Here is a 23,230-nt window from a genome sequence, read left to right as displayed (position 1 = left end):
AATGCTATTCCAGTTTCAACTGTTCTGCCTGCGGTTATGGAACCGCCACCTGTCCCAGACCTGTTGTTTTTCAACTCTTAATGATCGGCTATGAAAAGCCAACTGAAAATTATTCATGATTATTATTTGACCATGCTTGTCACTTATGAACATTTTTGAACATCTTGGCATAGTTCTGTTATAATCTCCACCCGGCACAGCCAGAAGAGGACTGGCCACCCCTCATAGCCTGGTTCCTCTCTAGGTTTCTTCCTAGGTTTTGGCCTTTCTAGGGAGTTTTTCCTAGCCACCGTGCTTCTACACCTGCATTACTAGCTGTTTGGGGTTTTAGGCTGGGTTTCTGTACAGCACTTCGAGATATTAGCTGATGTACGAAGGGCTATATAAAATAAACTTGATTGATTGATTGAATTGTTTTACGGATTTTCCTCGTCATCTACAATTGGTTATTTTCCACCCGTAAAAAAATAATAATCTTCACTCACGTTTTCCCTCGTCTTTTTAAATCACATTTTCCGCACTTAAAAATCACGTGTTTGGAAGGTCCCCATTTGTCTTTCTACAATTTTGCCTGCAGTTTGAACCATTTGTTTAAACGATTATCTGCATAAACACAGTTGCAGAATTTAATGTATCATTATATAGTACATATTACAAATAACAACTGTGTAGCTTAAACATTTGTAACGTTGAAGATGATAACATGGTAGAGAAAAACAGGCGTTTTTAATGTCGTACTATGCACCGTGTGATGCTGTAAACAAGATTTTCACGGACAGATCTGTGAAGAGATCTACTGTTTTTGGTGTAGCTAATGTTTACGAAAGCACAAAATGCAAACGCTCCGGGAGGAACAGGGTAATTTATTAATATATTGCAATTAACTGTATAGGTGACATGTTGCAGTCTGCATTGCTGCCACAATTTCAAGCTAGCTACCTTACTAGCTAGCTAGCCAACCACCATCTTTGCCAGTAGTCTCGCGGAAAGGGCTATAACAAAGATGGTTTATTTAGTGGCAATACGGACTTTAAATATTTAATTTGATAATTGGTAAAACATTTGGTTGGGTCAAGGTTAAGGTAAGGGTCAGTTATAGATTTTGGCAAGTCGTTTTGCACGTCAGAACTATAGCCCTTCCCCACTTCTTCAGCCTGAAGCTGGGCCCTGGCTTGAGCCTTGGAACGTGTTTAAACCATAACCAATTTAGTAAAATACCCATATCCAGATAGAACATCATGCAGTAGTATAAGAACTCAAGAATATGAGTCATTAGAAATGTTGTGCAACTCAGACAGTAATGTTTTTTTAGTGTAATGTGTGTAGCCTAGAGTAATGTGTGTAGTAAATACTGTAACTTCCTAATTCTCCATAGAATTAGGAATTCTAATAATTTAATAGGATTTCTATGGCTTCCTCGTTGATCAAGGCTCAGTTTTATTTCCAAAAGGTGTTCCCTCCCACTGTTACTCATTATATATCTGACATGAATGGCACTGTTGTTTACACCTGCCTGTATCTAGAAGAGCTGGAAAGGGGTGTGAACAAGTGCAGAAAGGGTTGGGGCATTATATAAAGTACTGCCCAAGTTATAGTAGCTAGCTTGCTTTTTCATTCATGTTATCTTTGAATGCACATAATCGTCTCTTCTAGGTCTTCCTCTGTCGTCTCTGCGTCTTTTTGTTCCGCCCCTGCGGCTGGTGTGTGCTGCTCTGTGGCAGGTGATCGAGCGGAGAGACATCATGGACTATGGGCTGCTGGAGGAGTTTGCCACCACCGTGTTGGAAATAGTCCCTGAGCTGATGAGTTACAGAGAGAGGGTCCAACTTCTCATGGGACTAAGAGCACGGGTGAGTGGGGGTGACGAGGGAAAGACGTAGAAGTTGCCGCTAGGCACAGATCTAGGATCAGTGTACCGTCAAATCTGAACCTTTTTTGAAGGAAACGCAAGATTTACCTTAGATAAGTATCTCGGGGAGACCTCAACCTACTTCAACATTAAACTCAACGATCACATACACACCTGTTGCCATGAATACTCAATTCTCATTTTATTGACAGCTGGTCCTAGAGTTATGTCGCTGTGATGATGAGTTGTGTCGCCCTGACACCGTTCAGCCACACCTGAACAGGATGAGGAGCTGTATCTCCAATCATAAGGGAGAGGTGAGGACTACTCAGAGGAGGAACCGTGATTCTAATGGCTCAGTTGGTTGGAGTGTTGTCCTTGTAACATGGAACACAGTGCTTATAATGTGGGTTTTATTCCCACATTCGCCTCAAAATACTAAGTATACAGTATGTAAGGCTGTAAGTATATTTGCTAAATGGCATTATGGATGAACATTGTAAAGGATTAACCTATGTTGCTAACCAATGGTTAGTTATATTTATCCACTGTGAATTCTTGCTGCAGGTTTCGGATCCAAATGTGGAAGCATCAGAGGCGAACTTCACGAAGCTGATTGAAACCCTAATGGAGGAGCCAAAGGAGAGGGAACTCTTCTTCCAGGTCAGTGGCTGTGTCCGAATACCCATACTTGCATTCTAAATAGTAGGCATTTTGGGTATGCGAAAATAGTACGATTTATAGGTTGATTCCGTGTAAAAGTTCATCTTGAGCATGCACAAATAAAGTTAATTTCCAAATGAAACCATGTCATAATTATCCTTGAAGTCAATATGTTGGAGTTCAGGCTTTATTTGATACGTTTTTAAGTAGGAAATTGCATGAATTCTGACCATTACACAGTAGTCAAAGGCTTTTCAGACAATCATATTTCATGGTTTTTAGACAGGGCTCACTGAGCTTGTTTTTCCACTCACAGCTGTCTCCCAGTATTAGTTACAAAAGATGAGATGTTAATGAAAAACAATCCAAACCAAGTTGAAGTGTCTTGAATTTTGTTTGCATGTTCCTACAGTCTTGTAAAGATAGCGGGGTGAATGGGACAGGCAAAGTTACATTCATGACGTTTTTTTTAGGTTAAAAGTTTTTGTAAAACATGCACCTTTCATCGGATCTTGAAACTTAATCAGTATAACTAACGTTCATCAAGGTTTTATATGGTCTATAATTGACATTGTTGTAGTACTTGAGTCCAGATTTTCATGACTTGTGACTCGACCATTAGTGACGTGGACTCGCCTTCTCGTGACTTATATTTGCACTTGAACTGAATAGGCTACTATGATAAGCAGAATATTAGGAAAACTGGGTGCGCAGAGCAGCGAGGGTTCTGTTCTCTGGCAGTGGGAAGGGTGCGGAACACACAGCCTACATCAGCTGGTGAGCTGCAGCGAAGCAAGCGATGACTGTGGGCAGACAGGCAGGCTCCGCTCCGCCTCCGATCATATGCTTCACATCACACAAGTGACTCTTGCTTCCCCATAATCACCAGTCACCAGCCTACTATTTGATTTTTCCTGTGTGGCTACCCAATATGCATGGGGTCGATTGTTGCCCCATAGTGACGAAGGACTTGTTTTGATAGCTACGTTGCTCTACGTGGCTACATTAGCATCAACTTAGGGTAGCTACCATGAGAGTTTTGATTTATGTTAAAGGGTAGGTAGCATAAATGTAACAACATGTAACATTTGGATTTGCATTAGTATACGCATCAAAAGTCCCAATGCAGTTTGATACAAATCAGCTTAAGGTTGCTAGCCAAGTAGCCTGCTATCATTAGTCCTACGAACCTGCTAACGTTAGCACTGCGTGAGTCAGCCAAGTTGCAATCAACACCTAGCTTACACCTTCATTAAAGTAAACCAAAGTTTGCGAAATGCAGCGCTCTAAGACACTGCATCTCAGTGCCAGAGGCGTCACTACAGACCCTGGTTCGATCCCGGGCTGTATCACAACCTGCCGCGATCGGGGGTCCCATAGGGCGGCGCAAAATTGGCCCAGCGTCGTCCGGGTTAGGGGAGGGTCTGGCCGGGGTAGGCGTCATTGTAAAATAAGGATTTGTTCTTAACTGACTTGCCTAGTTAAATAAATAAAAAATAAAATCTAACCAGTTATCAAATAATGTTACCGGTATATGCAGTTTTCTTAGCCAGCAAGCCAGCCAGCTGAAGTTTATTTTAGCCTGCTAGCTAGCCTAACCAGCTAACTAGCCTAGCTAACCAACCACCACGGTCGACATAGCTAAGTAGTAAGCCAGAGAACAACTAGTCTAGCACAGGCAGGGACCCACAGAACACAACAACAACAAAAAAGCCAGCAGGTAAAAAGTAGAGAGAGGAGACTTCTCAATTGACGACTGAGTTAGCTACCAAGTTAAAGAAGAGCCAAGGAGAGGCCTTCAGAGGGAGAGGCCGTTTCACCAGTCGAGGGAGAGTTAGCTAATCCAATAGCGAAACAGGATGCACCTGAGCTCAATTTCAAGTCTCATAGCAAAGGGTCTGGATAATTATTTAAATAAGGTATTTTTTATTTCATTTTTCTAAACCTGTTTTTGGTTTGTCATTATTGGGTATTGTGTGTAGATTGAGGTCATTTAACAAATGTAATCCATTTTAGAATAATGTAATTTTTGGGGGGGAAGTCGAGGGGTCTGAATTCTTTCCGAAGGCACTGTAAAAACGGATGATTATGATCACGAGTATGACAAGTTCGGCACACCCCTAGTAAAAACTCACGCTACCTACCCTTTAACGTTACAATGAGGGAAGTAACTAGCTAGCTATGAAACCGGTACACAGTGTACTTTGCCCATGAAGTAGCTCGTTATTTTCCAGTTGTTGACAAACAGTTTTCCATAACAGCTAAATAGCTTCTTTTAGTCGTTTGTCACCATGGACCTCGTGTGAATTTGGTAGTATGATCATGGGATACCCAATTCACACAGGGTCCATTGTTAACAAGGACGTAACGTTAACAGAAGTCCAATCTCTTGTGGTAGCTACTCATAGTTGACACTTGCCAAGCCACGTAGAGCCTGACATGACCAAAGCTATGTGGACAACTGCTCGTCAAACATCTCATTGCAAAATCATGGGCATTAATATGAAGTAGGTCCCCCCTTTTGCTGCTATAACAGCTTCCACTCTTCCGGGAAGGCTTTCCACTTGATGTTGGAACATTGCTGCAGGGATTTGCTTCCACTCAGCCACAAAAGGTCGGACACTGATGTTGGGCGTTTAGGCCTGGCTCGCAGTCGGTATTCCAATTCATCCCAAAGGTGTTTTTTGGGGTTGAGGTCAGGGCTATGTGCAGGCCAGTCAAGTTCTTCCACACCGATCTCGATAAACCATATCTGTTTGGACCTCGTTTTGTGCACAGGGGCATTGTCATGCTGAAACAGGAAAGGGCCTTCCCCAAACTGTTGCCACAAAGTTGGAAGCACAGAATCGTCTAGAATGTCATTGTATACTGTAACATTAAGATTTCCCTTCACAGGAACTAAGAGACCTTGCCTGAACCATGAAAAGAGCCCCAGACCATTATTCAATTTCCACCAAACTTTACAGTTGGCACTATGCATTGGGGCAGGTAGCGTTCTCCTGGCATCCACCAAACCCAGATTCATCCATCTGACTGCCAGATGGTGAAGTGTGATTCATCACTCCAGAGAACGCGTTTCTACTGCTCCGGAGTCCAATGGCAGAAAGCCTTACACTTCTCCAACCGACGCTTGGCATTGGGCATGGTGATCTTTGGCTTGTGTGCGGCTTCTCGGCCATGGAAACCCATTTTGTGATGTTCTTGATGAATAGTTAAGTGCTGATGTTGCTTCCATAGGCAATTTGGAACTCGGTAGTGAGTGTTGCAACTGAGGACAGACGATTTTTACGCTCAACACGCTTCAGCAATCGGCGGTCCCGTTCTGTGAGCTTGTGTGGCCTACCACTTCGTGGCTGAGCTGTTATTGCTCCTAGACATTTCCACTTCAAAATAACAGCACTTACAGTTGACCGGGGCAGCTCTAGCAGGGCAAAAAATTTGACAAACTGATTTGTTGGAAAGGTGGCATCCTATGACTGTGCCACATTGAAAGTCACTGAGTGCTTCAGTAAAGCCATTCTACAGCCAATGTTTGTCTATGGAGATTGCATGGTTGTGTGCTCGATTTTATACGTCTGTCAGCAATAGGTGTGGCTGAAATAGCCAAATCCACTAATACTTATGTATATATAGTGTAGCTATCAAAACAACGTCATTCGTCACAATGGGGCTGATGGAATGAACCCAGTGCTTATTGGGTAGCCCTTGCTCATTGGGTAGCCACACCTGGTTAAGAAACACAAACTGCTTTACGAAATTGAAAACAATAGTATTGAGTTTAATTGTAAAACAACAGTCTAGCTATTTGTCTCTCTCCTAGAGTATAAAAAAGTATTTCAATTTGTCATGTCGCTCTACCCTCTCAATTTCCCCCCTGCATCCCATAGCCAGGTTTCTTCTGATAAGTCTCCCTTTAGTTTTCCCTCTGCAATAAAAAAAACAAAACATCCACATATCAGTGGGCGATTACAAAAACGTAGCTGAGAAGCTGTTACAATTATTGATGAGATTATTATTTGCAATCTGACAGGAGCAATAGCCAATTCCGTATGGAGACCATTCATCCCTTCAAAATATCCTTATTGATTTGACACAACTATTCAACATTGTTCAAATAAAATGTGTGTGAACCTGAATTACTTATTCGTTTCATAGGCTATTGCATATTGCAGGCAATTATGACCATTGGGCAGGGAGGAAAATCTTTGCATTACTCTAATTCTCACATGAAAATCTTCCCGCCAGTAGTTGTTGCTGGGCGGATTTATTCGACCAAATCCGAGCCAAATCTAAAGAACCCCGAATCATTCGTTTTGCTTTCAAACGTTTTTCAGCAGATGTTGCAAAGTGGGTGGCAGAATGTAAAATATGTAACAGAAAAATAGAAGAGAAGCTTCAAAACTCAGACCTACTGACTCAGACTTGAGCACTTGGACTCGGAGTCAAGGTTTAGTGACTCGACTACAAGACTTTATGATATCCGTAACATGTGGATGTAATGGATATTGTTGTATCATATCTTGGCTTCAGAAGCTTGTGCATTCACCACATTGTGTGCTTGTTCTGGGATGTATTCTTCATACTTTTACCGACTAAATTGTTTATCTTAAAATTGTGTGTGTTAGCTAAGATTCTCTTGGAAAATATATGCTGAAATGCATTTCTCATACAGTTTTTTTTTTTAGATAAAAAGATGAGAAGAGTGTTGATAAACAATCTGTGAATAGTCCTGGAGTGTCTTTCAATTGAAAGACCCCAAAATATACTGACTTCATCTAGTCTCCAGAAAAGTGGATTGGCAGTATAGGCACACATACAGTGCATTCGGAAAGTATTCAGACCCCTTGACTTTTTCCACATTTTGTTACGTTACAGCCTTATTCTAAAATAGATTAAATAAAAATAATCTTCATCAATCTACACACAATACCCCATAATGACAAAGCAAAATGTATTTAATAAAAAAACGGATTTTTTACGAGTATTCTGGCACACAATCCTGTCTCGGAGCTCTACGGACAATTCCTTCGACCTCATGGCTTGGTTTTTGCTCTGACATGCACTGTCAACTGTGGGGCCTTAAATAGACAGGTGTGTGCCTTTTCAAATCATGTCCAATCAATTGCATTTACCACAGGTGGACTCCAATCATGTTGTAGAAACATCTCAAGGATGATCAATGGAAACAGGATGCACCTGAGCTCAATTTTGAGTCTCATAGCAAATTGTCTGACTACTTATGTAAATAAGGAATTTCTAAAAACCTGTTTTCTGCTTTGTCATTATGGGTTATTATTGTGTGGAGATTGCTGAGGGAAAATGTATTTAATCCATTTTAAAATAAGGCTGGAGCGTATCAAAATGTGGAACAAGTCAAGGGGTCTGAATTCTTTCTGAATGCACTGTACATTGAAAGTAGCCTATTATTTGCATTTGTCACTATGACAAACACACCCTGAAAGCACAGAATGGTCTTGTTACCACTTGTATTAATAGTAGGATGCGTTGATCAGTTGATCGACAGGTGTCGGGACTATAGAACAATAAACTGTAAACTTTCCTCTAGTGTGGATGCTCACAAACATTTTATAGTTAGGCTATGTAGCCTATAGTTTATCCTTACACTTGTTTACTTTTATGCTCTATAAATTGACTCCTTCGAATAATTTACTACAGCAAGTTTGCCACCGCGCACTGCATTAGGGAAGTCAAGCGGAAGTCGTATCCATCACTTCTTTTGTTTGGCTGTGCCCATAGCAACGTTAGAAAATGAGGCGGATACTATTCAGGCTACCTATAATTATGCGATTTTAAAGTACTGTGCCTTCTGCTGACATTTTAAAAACATTCCAAATGACAACAAATGTTATGATAGATTTTGATCAAGAAATCTATGAGATTTGAATGTCTATTTTAGACTCTTAACGTCTATAATGGAGGGTGTAACATCGTATGATGCCGGCAATTCTTAGTTAATGGAAATCACAATTTTTTCAAAATTATCGCTTTTTATGTTCAGCCAAGCCTTTCCTTCGAAATGGCAATCCATGTGTTGACCTATGACTTACAAACTCAGACTTTTCCTAATACAGTCACCTGTATTAGGAAAGATGAGCCAGAAAAACTGTATAAAATAAATAATATAAAAACAGACCTATATTGTATGCAGAAACAGGTGAAAATTATATTGTTTTATTCTAATACAATTGCTCAGAGAAAGAGATTTCGTTTTTTCAAAAAGTTAGGTGTCAACATTTTTGGCACCCCTAAAGATTCTTTTAAATAAAATCAAACTAAATATAATCTGCATTAACATTCTACTTTTTAAAGTTAATCTCACCTTAGGGAACTGTGTTGTGGCCTTCCATGGCTCCCTGTTTTACTGTGGTATAAAAATTAGGTAACAGGTAAAATCTCTTTGTCATCCATCACCATGGGGAAAGGCATAGAACTCACAAACAAAAAGAGGGTGTTGACCTTCATAAATCAGGCAATGGGTTCATTTACCACTATTTGGGCAACAATTAAAGGGATAGTGACATTGGTTTCCTTACCTTGTCCATAGTCTGCTTACAGGGTAAATAGCATGATCATTACACAGGTGTACCTTCTGCTGGCGACAAAAGGCAACTCTAAAATGTGCAGTTTTGTCACAACACAATGCTACAGGTGTCTCAAGTTGAGGGAGCATGCAATTGACATACTGACTGCATGAATGTCCACCAGAGCTGTTGCCAGATAATTTAATGTTAATTTCTCTACCATAAGCCTACCAATGTCATTTTATGTCATCTACCAATGTCATTTTAGAGAATTTGGCAGTACGTTCAACCGGCCTTACAACCGCAGACCACATATAACCACGCCATCCCAGGAACTCCACATCCGGCTTCTTCACCTGCGGGATCGTCTGAGACCAGCCACCCAGAAAGCTTATTAAACTGTGGGTTTGCACATCCAAAGAATTTCTGCCAAACTGTCAGATACGAACTCAGGGAAACTAATCTGCGTGCTCTATATATTTCTGTTTAATATAATTTGACCGCAGTTTTACGATAATAATCCATATAAAGTACAGTAAATTGTCAAATTAGAGGGATGTGTGAAACCGTTGTTGAAATACTATAAAAGACTGAGATAATGGGAAATCGAATGGGAGATGGCTGATCTTGCTCTGTTGGAAAATGTGTTTTTAGGCGGGTATCAATTCCCAAGATATCATTTCCCAAAGCCAATATTATTGGATTTATGCCAAGATTTAATACCTACTTTAGAAAGGTAAATAAAGAAAACGCATGCCATTCCGGTGCACATCCAAGTGCTATCCACTCTCTGGTTTTTGGAAACAGCATTTTTCAGCTGGAGCTTGCCATTGGTTTGGCCTCTCACAACCCTAGATGAGCCGATTCATGCCAGCTGTTTTGGATTGAATCATCAGCAAGGGCTACAGTTGCATCCAGTTACCACCGTCGCACAAAAGGTTGAAGTCAAGAGGGGTTTGTTTGCCATCAACGGTTTCTCAAATACGATCACAGCAATAGATGATACCCACGTCTTGATAAAAGCACCATCCCAAAACGGGTTCAACTATGAACAGAAAAGTTTTCCGCTCAATGGATGTCATATGTGATGCTCAAAAGACGCTACTGAATGTGGTGGCCAGGTGGAACACACGACTCGCTCGTTCTGCAGAACAGCAATGTTGGCCTTCGCTTACAGGAGGGAGCTGTTGAGGATGGATGGCTTATTGGTGAGTGTTTGCCTACTCGTTTGAAGTATATTTGACATTGCTAAAGCAACTTGATTTGTCCTAATGGTTCTCTCTCTTTGTAGGAGGTAGGGTAGCCTAGTGGTTAGAGCGTTGGGCTAGTAACCGAAAGGTTGCAAGTTCAAATCCCCGAGCTGACAAGGTACAAATCTGTCGTTCTGCCCCTGAACAAGGCAGTTAACCCACTGTTCCTAGGCCGTCATTGAAAATAAGAATTTGTTCTTAACTGACTTGCCTAGTTAAATAAAGGTTAAATGTAAGTCGCTCTGGATAAGAGCGTCTGCTAAATTACTTAAATGTAAATGTAAATGTAGGAGACAGAAGTTATCTGTTAAAACCCTGGCTGATGACAAGGGTGGGAAATTAACTTTTTGGTCCACCAGCCACTGTGGCAGGTATTTAAAAAAAATCTACCAGCCACCAAAATGTGTTTTTCCGTAATTACACCAACAAAATCACAAAAACATGGATGAGCACACTTTCTAATGTTTCAAAGACAATGCATGTACTACTAGGAAGAAGTAATGGGGTATTTTGCTTCATTTCATTTTATGACTTGCGTCTTTTAACCAATGTATGTTAAAAGAAATCATTTATATCCAATAATAAAAACAAGAACATCAAGAACGTCTACAACTGAACATCAAGAACCAACAAAGTCCCCTGCCACAAAATGCTGAGTGATACGACTTATTTATTATTATAGTTCAGGGCTCTACGCTGACATTTTCACAAGGAGTACATGATGTGATCCTAAGTAGAAATGTAGAAGCACACAAATAAATCTAGGAGAACAATGACTAAAGGTTAATGAATATTTTTGTTTGGGTAGTGATCCATTCTCAATCAAGCACAATCATTAGATGAGACCAAAATGTTCAACTGGCCCCTTAAGGAACAGGCTGCTACTGTGGTAACTTGGGCACTCAGCTTGTCTGTGATTTTTTTTTTTTCTCAGACTGCGAGATGTCTTCCTAGCAGCAGACAGTTGCAGCAAATGAACATTGAAAAACACCCTGGCATGTGAACAAAACAATGTAACTGGCCAAGAAACAAGAGCCAAAGCACACTTTAGTAGCCTTCTACATGTGGGCTTTGGATAAAAATAATAAAACTCTCCCCAAATGCTCTGTGTGACCACCCGCCAACGTGGCTGGTGAAATATACATTCTAACCGCCAAAGACAAAATCTACCCTCATTTGGCGGTGTTAATTTCCTACCCCACTGATGACGGCACAGGACAGGGCTTATACCGCGGCCCATGCGCTTAGAAGGTCCATGGCGGAGCACACAATTGGCATGCTCAAGGGTTGTGGCTGTGCTTGTCTTCTGTTGGGGGCGCATTGCAATATATATATATATTTTTTTTTTTACCTTTATTTACAGAGGCAAGTCAGTTAAGAACAAATTCTTATTTTCAATGATGGCCTAGGAACAGTGGGTTAACTGCCTTGTTCAGGGGCAGAACGACAGATTTTTACCTTGTCAGGGATTCAATCTTGCTACCTTTCGGTTACTAGTCCAACGCTCTATCCACTAGGCTACTTGCCGCCTCGATATTGACCTGAAAAGGCTTTGCCATATTGTAATGGCTTGCAGTGTTCTCCAAAATATGTCCATCAAGCCTGGCCTCCCTCTACAGCAGGTGGACCGACCTGACTACCCTATGCCTGATGCACAAATTGAGTTTTGTAGCCGAAGGAATTATTTAAAAGGCGCATACGTGAATGTAGTTTAGATCATTTGATTTGCACATGTGACCTGTTGCTTTAGTGAATCATTTATGTTATTTAATGCCTCTCTCAATTGATTGTTTATTTCAAGGATGGAGTTATTGATGTCGTCTTGTTTTTTCAGGACCGCGTCAGTCAGTACCGTTGGCTCCCGACTTGATGTGGCACTGGCACGAGTTGACTTCCCCTGGTTGGCACTGTCACCAGTTCCCCTGGGTGGCACGGTGACTGGATCTCTGCCAGTCACTATCCGCAATAGACGTTCTTTTGTGTGTATTAATGACTTGTCGTGTTATTGTTTGATTCGTTTTGTTCCGAATCATTAGCCTACAATTATTTGTTTTAAACACAGGACAACGAAAAAACTACTTGTTTTCAATATCGTGATAAATAAATATGAATTGAATGAAATTGATATGCTGTATCCTTACCTTCAACCTGAACTTGCGATGGCCTTGAGTCAGACACCGGGCTGGGGGTCACTGTCACCCCCCAGTAGTATCCCTTACAGTAGTGGTTCTAACCAGTGGTACTAGGAGCCCTGGGGGTACTTGGTCAATCCACAGGGGTACTTGAGAAGACTCATAAGACCATAGGCCTACTGGTAAAATGCACATGAAGGGGTACTTCAGGGGTACTCCGGGCAGAGCAGAATTCAGTTGGAGGTACAGTAACCGAAAAAGGTTGGGAACCACTGCCGTATGATGCCGGCAATTCTTAGTTCTAGAGGAGAGAGGCTCATCTCACTCAAATAACATTTATTTGTCACATGCGCTGAATACAACAGGTGTAGACCTTACAGTGAAATGCTTACTTACAAGCCCTTAACCAACAATGCAGTTTTAAGAAAAATACCTACAACATTTTTGAAATAAAAGTAACAAATAATGAAAGAGCAGCAGTAAAATAACAATAGCGAGGCTATATACAGGGGGTACCGGTACAGAGTCAATGTGCGGGGGTACCGGTTAGTCTAGGTAATTGAGTAATATGTACATGTCGGTAGAGTTATTAAAGTGACTATGCATAGATAATAAACAGAGAGTAGCAGCAGCGTAAAAGAGGGGGGCAATGCAAATAGTCTGGGCAGCCATTTTGATTAGATGTTCAGGAGTCTTATGGCTTCGGGGTAGAAGCTGTTTAGAAGCCTCTTGGACCTAGACATGGCGCTCCGGTACAGCTTGCCGTGCGGTAGCAGAGAGAACAGTCTATGACTAGGGTGGCTGGAGTCTTTGAAAATTTTAGGGCCTTCCTCTGACACCGCCTGGTATAGAGGTCCTGGATGGCAGGAAGCTTGGCCCCAGTGATGATCTGGGCCATACGCACTACTTGCTGTAGGGCCTTGCGGTCGGAGGCCGAGCATTTTCCATACCAGGCACTGATGCAACCCGTCAGGATGCTCTCGATGGTGCAGCTGTAGAACCTTTTTACGTTCTCTGCCACCCTCCAGTTGCACCAATGTCCTGTCTGTGAACTATTAGTGCCTTTTTGGCATTTAACTTAAGATCAAACCACTTTACTTTATCTCCACCACTGACGGGCATTCTGAAGAGGCAGCATTCACTGCAATTCCTACTTTCTCCCACACTGTGTTTGTATTTTTACTGGTCAAGCCACAACTGAGCGAGCCAAGTAAAATGTTTTGGTTGCACTCAACCTCTGACACTAGCACCTTTTATTACAGTCTCGGATCAACAACAACAAAAATATTTTCCTTTTGTGGTTGAGCCATTGTATTTCATGGTACGGGGTTGTATATTCGCGACGGTCTAGAAAGGGATGATTTTCATCATATATGGTTAACTATGGGCATTTCAAAATGCAAATAGCAAGGCTGTTCACAAGCACTGGGGCTGAAAACAATGGTGATCTACCACCTGTGTGTGTGTATGACGCTCGTAGGATTGTTTGATAAATCACTATGCATACGAACATTCTAAATTCCTTCCGTATGTATTATTTTAGAATAGTTACGATGTAATATTGATAAATGAGTCCCCTGGAGTTTGCTAAATGGCATTGGCACTTGGAAGGAAACTGGTGCGAGCTTCACATTCTACCTGGTCACCTCAATCTACACGTCCTATTTTTGAGGCGGATAAAACCATGAATTTGATCAACAGTAAATTACATTATCCACATGATTCCTGTAATAAAATTGTCTGCCCTGCCGCTGTGCCTTCCTGTTTCGCTGCAGCCGGCTGCTGTAATGAGTGAGTTCTGAAATGTTCTCACACTCTCCCCGCCCCTCGTGAGTATAACATTTCAAAATGCAATTACGGGGGTAAGAAACGACTTTGGAAACAACTAGTTGTCCATATTAAAGAGAGGATGGTCAGCTTTCTGTAGGTATAACTTTGTATTTCTCAACGATCATTATTGAGCTCAAAGCACACTGTTTTACCATCAAGATATCTGATATAGCTTTGAAATCCAAAGCGTGCAAAATGAAGCATCGGCCATCGCGAGTGCACTAGGCCTCATTGCTAAGTGTTTTTAGTACATTGCATTTACACTTGCGAAATGCACTCATTAAAAATAACCTCTGTGATCTCCATCTCGCTAGTTCATCTTTTTTATTTTATTCAAGCGGATAAGGTAGTGATGTAGGCCGTGACGTGTCCACAATTGAAACCAGAACTTCGTCACTGTTGCCTAGGGTCAGGTGTTCAAAAATGTAGTATATTTTAAAACACCAGGATGTCATACTCATTGCGGCTTTTCGTCTAGTAGAATTTGCCGCACACGATTGAGGAAGATAATCAAGATAAGGTACCAAAATTAACCAACGGCAGGAATCAACTCAATCGAACATTAGATGAGGTATTCTCAGTATGAATAAGCCTGGTATGTTGATATTTGTTGCTTACTGCATTCGGTTTTACGTAGGAGTACGTTCTAATTAGCATGTAGTATGATTAGTACACAGTATATCGTTTTAGTAAGTAGTAGGCGAGACAGATTTTGGACACGGCCAGTGTCAAAATATGCTGGGGAAAAGTGAAATGATTGCATTTCATTGCTTCCGGTTCCAATCTGGTGCCAGTGAGCCATTCATTTCAATGGAACTCGTTTTTTTCCCCATGAATAGCAAACCAATAACCATATTTCTAGGCTTGTGTTATAGAGACATAATTGATGTATGTACTTTTGACTGTCATCTGCTTGCCCTGTATTTTAGAATGTTTTTCCAGAGGAGTTTGGCCCCAAGTATGACTCAACACTGCAGATTCTTGTGTGGGAGTTCCTGTCCAGACTGGAGAAACTGCTTCCTGCTCCAAACATTAAACAGGTATTATTTTACTGTACATCATTTGAGGTATGCATTACGGATGGGCATTTGAAATAATTTCTGTGTTTGAGTACTCAAGTACTTACATGTCAGCGTGAAAGGGGGATGAATGCAAAACGTTTATGGTATGCTATCGGTCGCTACAATTTCTGGTTGTTCTGATACAACTGAAAACGAAGTGTAACATTTTCACTGCACTTGACATATATCCCACAAATAATGAACACGTCTTAGAGTTTGAAATGTTGTCAGTGGTTTTAATGTAACCTGCTACTTAATAGAATTTGTACATGTATGATTAGCAATCAAATACAAACCTTGAATCGAGTGCTTGCGCACCATACCTAGTATGCATGCGGATCTCAAGTAATTATTTGGCCCAAAGTGCCTTTGATTCCAGTCAAGACCTTGAAACGCCATTTTTACTTTCTCCACCTCTTAGACTGCATCGTGGCTCAACCTTGCCCCTGCTCTCTTAGAGGAGTGTGTGCAGTCTGTGGCTCACCCTGAGCCATTACAGGCACTCCTCCATCACCATAAAAATGGAAAACAGTTAGACACCAATGGTAGGTGGGGTTACAGGATTTGGAAATAATTGACTTGCCTGTTTGCCTGAATTTCTATATTTATGGGTAGAAATGAGGAAATGCAGGAAATGAAGGAAAAAGTTATCATTGATCTCAATAGTTATTCCTGATGTTTACTCGTGATGCTCTCCTTGTTTCTAGCTCTAAGGTCGACTGGTGGTGACTACATCCTCTCTTCACTGTCTTCCCCTTCCTCTGTGAAGGAAGAAAGTGCCTCTTACCAAGCTGGCCCAGAGAGACAGTCCTATCCCACCATGCAGGGATATCAAAGCCCTTTCCCATGTGATGAACCAGAGATGAGTTGGGACTGCCGAATGGCAGATTGTAGGGTCTGGACTGTAAAGCCACCAGCCGGTTCTGCTTCTGTGGAGGTAGAGGTCGAGACTATAGAGGACGCCACTGATATAATGGTTAAACGCAAGACAATCGACAAAGAGTCGATAAAAGAGACGAGGAGAGAAGAAGCTGTTTTCTGCCCTCAGACACGCAGCGGACTGAAAACCAGCCGCTTGACAGCTGCCTGTCTGCGCCGTCAGCCTGTACTGCGTTTGAACAGGCTTGACATTAGCAATATGCCATTACCCAAGTCCTTGCTAACACTGATTCTAAGGAGAGGGAGACTTCAGGCTGAGGTGACAAGACGCCCAGGACCGAAAAGAAGAGGCAGAAAGAAAAAACGGAGACGAGGACGGGGTGTTGCAAACGAGAAGATTGAAACAGACACACTTGACGTGAGCGATATGCCGCTACCCAAGTCATCACTAACGCTGACTCTAAAGAGAGGGATAGTGCAGGCTGAGGCGACGAGTTCCCAAGTACCGAAGAAAAGAGGCAGAAAGAAAGGACAGAAAATAGGACCTGGTATCACAAGATTAAAGATTGAAAATGTTGGAGTACATACGCTTGACATTAGCGATATGTCATTACCCAAGACCTCGCTAAAGCTGATCATACGGAGAAGGAAACTGCAGGCTGAGGCAACGGACAGAAAAGAAGGACAGAAAAGAAGAGGTAGAAAGAAAAAATGGAGAAGAGGACGTGATGTCAGAAATGAGAAGACTGAAGCAAAGGGTGTGAAAAGAGAGCGGTCACCTGAAACTGAGTGAGTGTCAGCTGTGGAACAGACGTATTCAAATCCAGGCCTCAAGGTCTGCAGTGCTGCTGGTTTTCTTGTCTCCCAGGTAGTAAATTGATTTATTAATATAATTGATTGACCAGAGAATACAGTCACCTAGTGTACAGAGAGGACTGAATCGGTCCCTGATTCGAGGGGTATTAGGGGATGGATGAAAACCAACAGTGGTGCAGACTTCAAAACCCAGATTTGAAGGCCCCTACAGTATTGGCTACCCAGCAAACCAAAAGTGGTTCTATGAAAGTTCCCAGAATATTTGTTCGGTTGCCACAAATGTTCTCATAACACAAAAACTGTCCAGTTATACTGATGATTATACAATGTTTGTATAAAATATTCGCCTGCTGTTGCAAGAACGTTCCCAGAACGTTGCTCATATATTTTGCTGCCGCACTATGTTCTGAAAAACATTACTGGTACATTTTGTTATTACATAACCTGGAGAACGTTTGGGGAATGTTCTGTGGTGGTTGTTACAGATTTTGTGCACAACATTTTAGTGAATGTTAGGACATTCCAAGGATATTTCATTTAAAACGTTTTCTGAACAAACAAACAAAAACTGTTATGAAAAACAGTATTTGAATGTTTTTGGAATGTTAACCTAATGTTATATAAAAAACCCTAGCTTATGTTCTGGGAATGTTCTCAGTTTGCTGGTTAGGACCTTGGCAATGAACTCGAATATTGAAAATCATAACTGACTTTAATTTTGGACTCTTCTCAGGGAAGATGCCGAACCATCAGATAATGAACTTTGGACCACTGTCAATAAAGGGGCCACTGTCGATGAGTCTGGTAAGAAAAGTTCCTTAGTGAGTGTAGAGCAGTGAACGTCAAGCTCCTTAGATATACACAACTCCTGAATAAAGAAGAAGAAACTAGAAATGACAGGCTTAAAAATGCAAAGAAAGTGGTTACTAGACCTAAATGTCCATGATATTCTGCTGTGAGAATAGCTAAGTGCTTATCATTCCATTGCGAGTTCAGTAAACACTTTCTCTGCATCTATAAGGCTGCAGTACCTTGTTCTGTATTTTAGGAAAGTTCTGTATCCCTTCACTTTATTGAGCTTTGTTCAAATGTGGTCTATTCTATTTTTATCAAGCACCAGATCTGTCTTACTTGTGCTCTTTGACTTTGATTGAGTTAATGTCAATATGGAGATGTCTTGCTCACTTCTCTCTTTTCAACACTAGGTGGGGTCCGTGCTTCTCCTCATTGTCCATCATCTCATAAGAGGGAGGAGGAATTGCAACAGCCCATACAGCACTTTCACTCAGAGGAGCACGGGGGTCATATGGCCAAAGGGCAGAACAGAGAAGAACACTCAGAGAGTGTACCTCAGGACTCTCAAACTCTTGAGCCATCCAACATCTCTCACAAAAGAAGCTTTCGCTCAGAGGAGCACAGAGGTCATGTGGCAGAAGGGCAGAACAGAGAAGAATGCTCAGTTAGTGTACCTCAGGACTCTCTAACTCCTGAGCCATCCAACAGCTCTCACAAAAGAAGCTTTCGTTCAGAGGAGCACAGAGGTCATATGGCAGAAGAGCAGAACAGAAAAGAACGCTCAGTTAGTGTACCTCAGGACTCTCTAACTCCTGAGCCATCCAACAGCTCTCACAAAAGAAGCCAACGCGTCAAAGCATGCTCTTTCTGTGGCAAGACTTTCACTGACACACTGGGCTTGACAAGACACATGCGATCTCACATTGAGCAGATGTCACATCAATGCACCCAGTGTGGGCAAGAGTTTGAATTCAGTGAGGACTTAGAGGAACACCAGAAGCATGGCTGTGAGGAAATGAACAAAAAGGATAATAATGAGGAAAATGGTGATGACTACTGTGGGAGAACTGTACAGCAAAAACCTGATCTGAAAAAAAAAACTGATCTAAAAAGAGACAAAAAACCTGATCTAAAAAGAGACAAAAAACTTGATCTGAAAGGAGACAAAAAACTTGATCTGAAAGGAGACAAAAAACCTGATCTGAAAGGAGACAAGAAACCTGATCTGAAAGGAGACAAGAAACCTGATCTGAAAGGAGACAAGAAACCTGATCTGAAAGGAGACAAGAAACCTGATCTGGAAGGAGACAAGAAACCTGATCTGAAAGGAGACAAGAAACCTGATCTGAAAGGAGACAAGAAACCTGATCTGGAAGGAGACAAGAAACCTGATCTGGGAGGAGACAAACAACCTGATCTGAAAGGAGACAAACAACCTGATCTGAAAGGAGACAAACCACCTGATCTGAAAGGAGACAAACAACCTGATCTGAAAGGAGACAAACAACCTGATCTGAAAGGAGACAAACAACCTGATCTGAAAGGAGACAAGAAACCTGATCTGAAAGGAGACACGCAAGACTGCTCCATAAAGTGCCATGTGTGCGGGAAAATAACTACTCGTATGCTGGGTTTGCGAAGGCACCTTCTAATTCACTTCAACAATGGAGCATACAAGTGCTCTGCGTGTCCAAAGACTTTTATATCAAATGCTGATTTGAGATCGCACCTGAGATCAAAAAGATCTTGTAGGGAGAAATGTTCTGATGAAGTAATTACTACCGGGCTCCACCTCAAATCTGTCCCTGGTGAGTACAAGTGTCCTTACTGTGGGGACACCTTCCAGCTCCCAGATGATCTGAGAGGACACACAAAAGACTGTTCCAGAAAGTGCCATGTGTGTGGGAAAACTACTGCTCGAATGCTGGATATGCGAAGGCACATGTTAAAACACAACAACAATGGCCCATACAAGTGCCCGGTGTGTCCAAGGACTTTTATATCCCATACTGATTTGAAGATGCACCTAAAAACAAAAAAACTTTGTAGGGAGAAATGTTCTGATGTAATGATGAATGAATTACTTTCTTCAGCAGATGGTAAATGTAGGGAAAATGTCAATGAAACAGGAGTCATGACAAGGTGCCAACAACCAAGCTCTAACAACACAGCCAGGCCTTTGAAGAGCATTGAAGAGTTCTTTGAAGAATTCTCTCATGACTTGCAGCAATCCGATAACAGCATAAGTAGTGAAGTGAACCTGAATAGCCTGAATAGCCTCGATGAAGACTACAGTGACGAGATCAGTCAATACCAACCCATGAAGGATGTTGACCTGAATAGCCTCCATGAAGACTCCATAATGACCACTGAAGACTACAGTGACGAGATCAGTCAATACCAACCCATTAAGGATGTTGACTTGAATAGCCTCCATGAAGACTACAGTCAGGCAGAGATCAGTCAATACCAACCCGTTAAGGATGTTGACTTGAATACCCTCCATGAAGACTACAGTCAGGCAGAGATCAGTCAATACCAACCCGTTAAGGATGTTGACTTGAATACCCTCCATGAAGACTACAGTCAGGCAGAGATCAGTCAATACCAACCCGTTAAGGACGTTGACCCAGAGGAGGACAGAAGGTCTGTGGATGATTCAGGGGGAAATGAGATGGCCAATGACAAAGATCCAAACTCAACCGAATGCTTAACAGAGGAGCAGGTGTCACACACTGAGGCATGCTCTCTCCAGGATTCTCAATCAGAGACAGGCGGAGAAGTGAAGAACGAGATACAGGTGATACCGGTATCAACAATAGATACGACAATACTAAAGGCACTCCAATTTGAGGTTTTAAGAAAATGATGGACTGCAACAACTTCCTACCACTTTCCCTATATTTCATTGTATTGTATGGCCATAGCTCTCCTAAACCTGGGGCTGTATTCACAAAGTGTCTCAGAGTAGAAGGGATCTAGAATAAGTTTTTCCTTTGAGATCAGAATAACTAAGAGGATCAGCATTCCTACTCTGAGAAGCGTTAGGAATATGGGCCCAGATTGGACCAACATGTTGCTGTAAGCGAGTGAGTTCCATCTCACCCTCTCTCTGTTACACAACCCTTGGCACTGAAGTCAACCGTGCTGACAGACGGAGCTTGTTACTCAATGAGAAATAGTTGCCGTGAGATCTCGGCGCGGGTGACATCACCCCATGACGGCTACCAATTCCAGCCTGCTAGTTCCACATCCACTACACTCACTCCCTATTAGTCTGCTACAGCCGATTTGTAATCTCGAGTCACGGCACCATTGTAACAGAGTGAGTTCTGTCCCCACCTGGGGTGCAAACTCAGCGTTGCCTTTGGACTGGGCTGAAATGACATTACTTTTTTTGTTTGTTTTTGTTTTTACTTAATGTAAAAATGTGACAACTATATCTTTCCCCTTTCTCTCCCTCGGTATCATTAATTATCCACTTTTATAACACTTTTATAACACGTTAATATCATGTGATGTCACTGTATACTGTAAGTTACTTTGGATAAGTGTCTACGCCGTCTAGTATTATCTATCTAGTATTATCTACATGTTTATCCACCTTGTTTTGAAGTTTTACATAGGTGTGATACATTTAAATTCATTAAAGAAAACATATGAAAAGGCATGGCTTTGAGTCAGACTGTGCATTTTTATGACTATCATATATATTGTATACAGAGAGGGAAACTGCAGGCTGAGGCCACGGGATCCCAAGGACAGAAAAGAAGAGGCAGAAAGAGAAAACAGAAAAGAGGACGTGGTGTCAGAAATGAGAAGACCGAGGCAAAGAGTGTGAAAAGAGAGCACTCACCTGAAACTGAGTGAGTGTCAGCTGTGGAACAGACGTATTCAAATCCAGGCCTCAAGGTCTGCTGTGCTGCTGGTTTTCTTTTCTCCCAGGTAGTAAATTGATTTATTAATATAATTGATTGACCAGAGAATACAGTCACCTAGTGTACAGAGAGGACTGAATCGGTCCCTGATTCGAGAGGTATTAGGGGAAGGATGAAAAACAGATTTGAATGTCGCTACAGTGGTGGCTACGCTGCAGGAAGTGAAATCGAAAACAAGCTATAATATATTGAAGGATAATTCACTTACATTTTTTTCTTCGTTTTTTCTATCAAGCTAAATTATTTCATGTCATTGGCAGATAATTTTGCTTATTTTAACTTTAAAAAAGGCTTAATACAATATATGGTCTTGTGTGGCTCAGTTGGGTAGAGCATAGCGCTTGAAACACCAGGGTTGTGGCTTCAATACCCACAGGGGACGAGTATGAAAAGGGAAAAAAAATCTGAAAATGTATGCACTCACAACTGTACGTCGCTCTGGATAAAAGCGTCTGCTAAAATGTAAATGTTATTAAGGGAAAATATATTGAATGAAGATAAATTACTTGTATTATGCCTTTTTTTTGGTTAGCATAAGCCAAATTATTTGCCAATGACGTTATATAATTTAACTTATCACTCAATATAAGATATTATGGCTTGCTCAGATTTCACTTTTTGCACTGTGGGATCTTGGCAGTGAACTTACCCATTGAAAATCATACCTGACTTTCATTTTGGTCTGTCCTCAGGGAAGATGCTGAACCATCAGATAAAGAACTTTGGACCTCTGTCAATGAAAGGACCTCTGTCAATGATTCTGGTAAGGAGTGTTCCTTAGTGTTTAGAACACTGAACGTCGAGCTCCTCATGCAAAACTTCTGAAATAATGAACAAACTAGAAATGACAGCGTTAAAGATGCGGGAAAAATGGTTACTATACCTAAACGTCCATGCTATTCATGCCTAGTGCTTATCGTACCCTTGCGAGTTCAGTAAACACTTTCCTTGCGTCCACAGGGAGCTCCAAAAGTATTGAGACAGTGACCCAGTTTTTGTCTTCTTTTTTTGTTTGTCTCTGTACTCCAGCACTTTGGATTTGAAATGGTACAGTGGTACCACTATGAGGTTAAAGTGTAGTGTCAGATTTAATTTGAGTTTTTTTTAATCTATATCGGGTGAACAATTTAGAAATTACAACTTTTTTAGTGCCCCATTTTAGGGGACCAAAAGTATTGGGACAGATTCACTTATGTGTATTAAAGTAGTAAAAAGTATTTGGTCCCATATTCATAGCACGCAATGACTACAAATCTGTTGGATACATTTGCTGTTTGTTTCAGTTGTGTTTCAGATGATTTTGTGCCCAATAGAAATTAATGGTAAATAGTGTCATTTTGAAGTCACTTTTATTGTAAATAAGAATATATGTTTCTAAAAACTTCTACATTAATGTGGGTGTTCCAATGATTACGGATAATCATGAATGAAGTGAGAAAGTGACAGACGCACAAATATAATACCCCAAAGACATG

At 41.4% G+C, this 23,230-nt stretch overlaps 1 protein-coding gene across 4 annotated transcripts; it reads left to right on the top strand.

The window, feature by feature from the left end:
- The first annotated feature begins 748 nt into the window (after nt 1–748).
- Nucleotides 749–21,503, top strand: LOC120020193. 4 transcript variants are annotated; one of them, XM_038963687.1, is made up of 9 exons: nt 749–858; nt 1,654–1,850; nt 2,062–2,166; nt 2,417–2,512; nt 15,196–15,306; nt 15,749–15,872; nt 16,035–16,995; nt 17,756–17,826; nt 18,228–21,503. In XM_038963687.1, exons 1-9 carry the CDS (start codon nt 834–836, stop codon nt 20,684–20,686), a joined length of 4,149 nt encoding a protein of 1,382 aa, XP_038819615.1. In that variant the 5' UTR covers nt 749–833; the 3' UTR covers nt 20,687–21,503. The 4 variants fall into 4 exon arrangements, with proteins under 4 accessions (XP_038819615.1, XP_038819616.1, XP_038819617.1 ...); XM_038963688.1 differs by lacking the exons at nt 15,749–15,872; nt 17,756–17,826; nt 18,228–21,503 and having other exon boundaries at nt 16,035–16,119; XM_038963689.1 differs by lacking the exons at nt 15,196–15,306; nt 15,749–15,872; nt 16,035–16,995; nt 17,756–17,826; nt 18,228–21,503 and adding an exon at nt 12,139–12,408.
- The last annotated feature ends 1,727 nt before the right edge of the window (nt 21,504–23,230 follow it).

Source organism: Salvelinus namaycush, chromosome 25 (assembly GCF_016432855.1).
Source record: "Salvelinus namaycush isolate Seneca chromosome 25, SaNama_1.0, whole genome shotgun sequence".
Taxonomy (NCBI): domain Eukaryota; kingdom Metazoa; phylum Chordata; class Actinopteri; order Salmoniformes; family Salmonidae; genus Salvelinus; species Salvelinus namaycush.
This window is presented reverse-complemented; position numbering and strand designations above follow the sequence as displayed.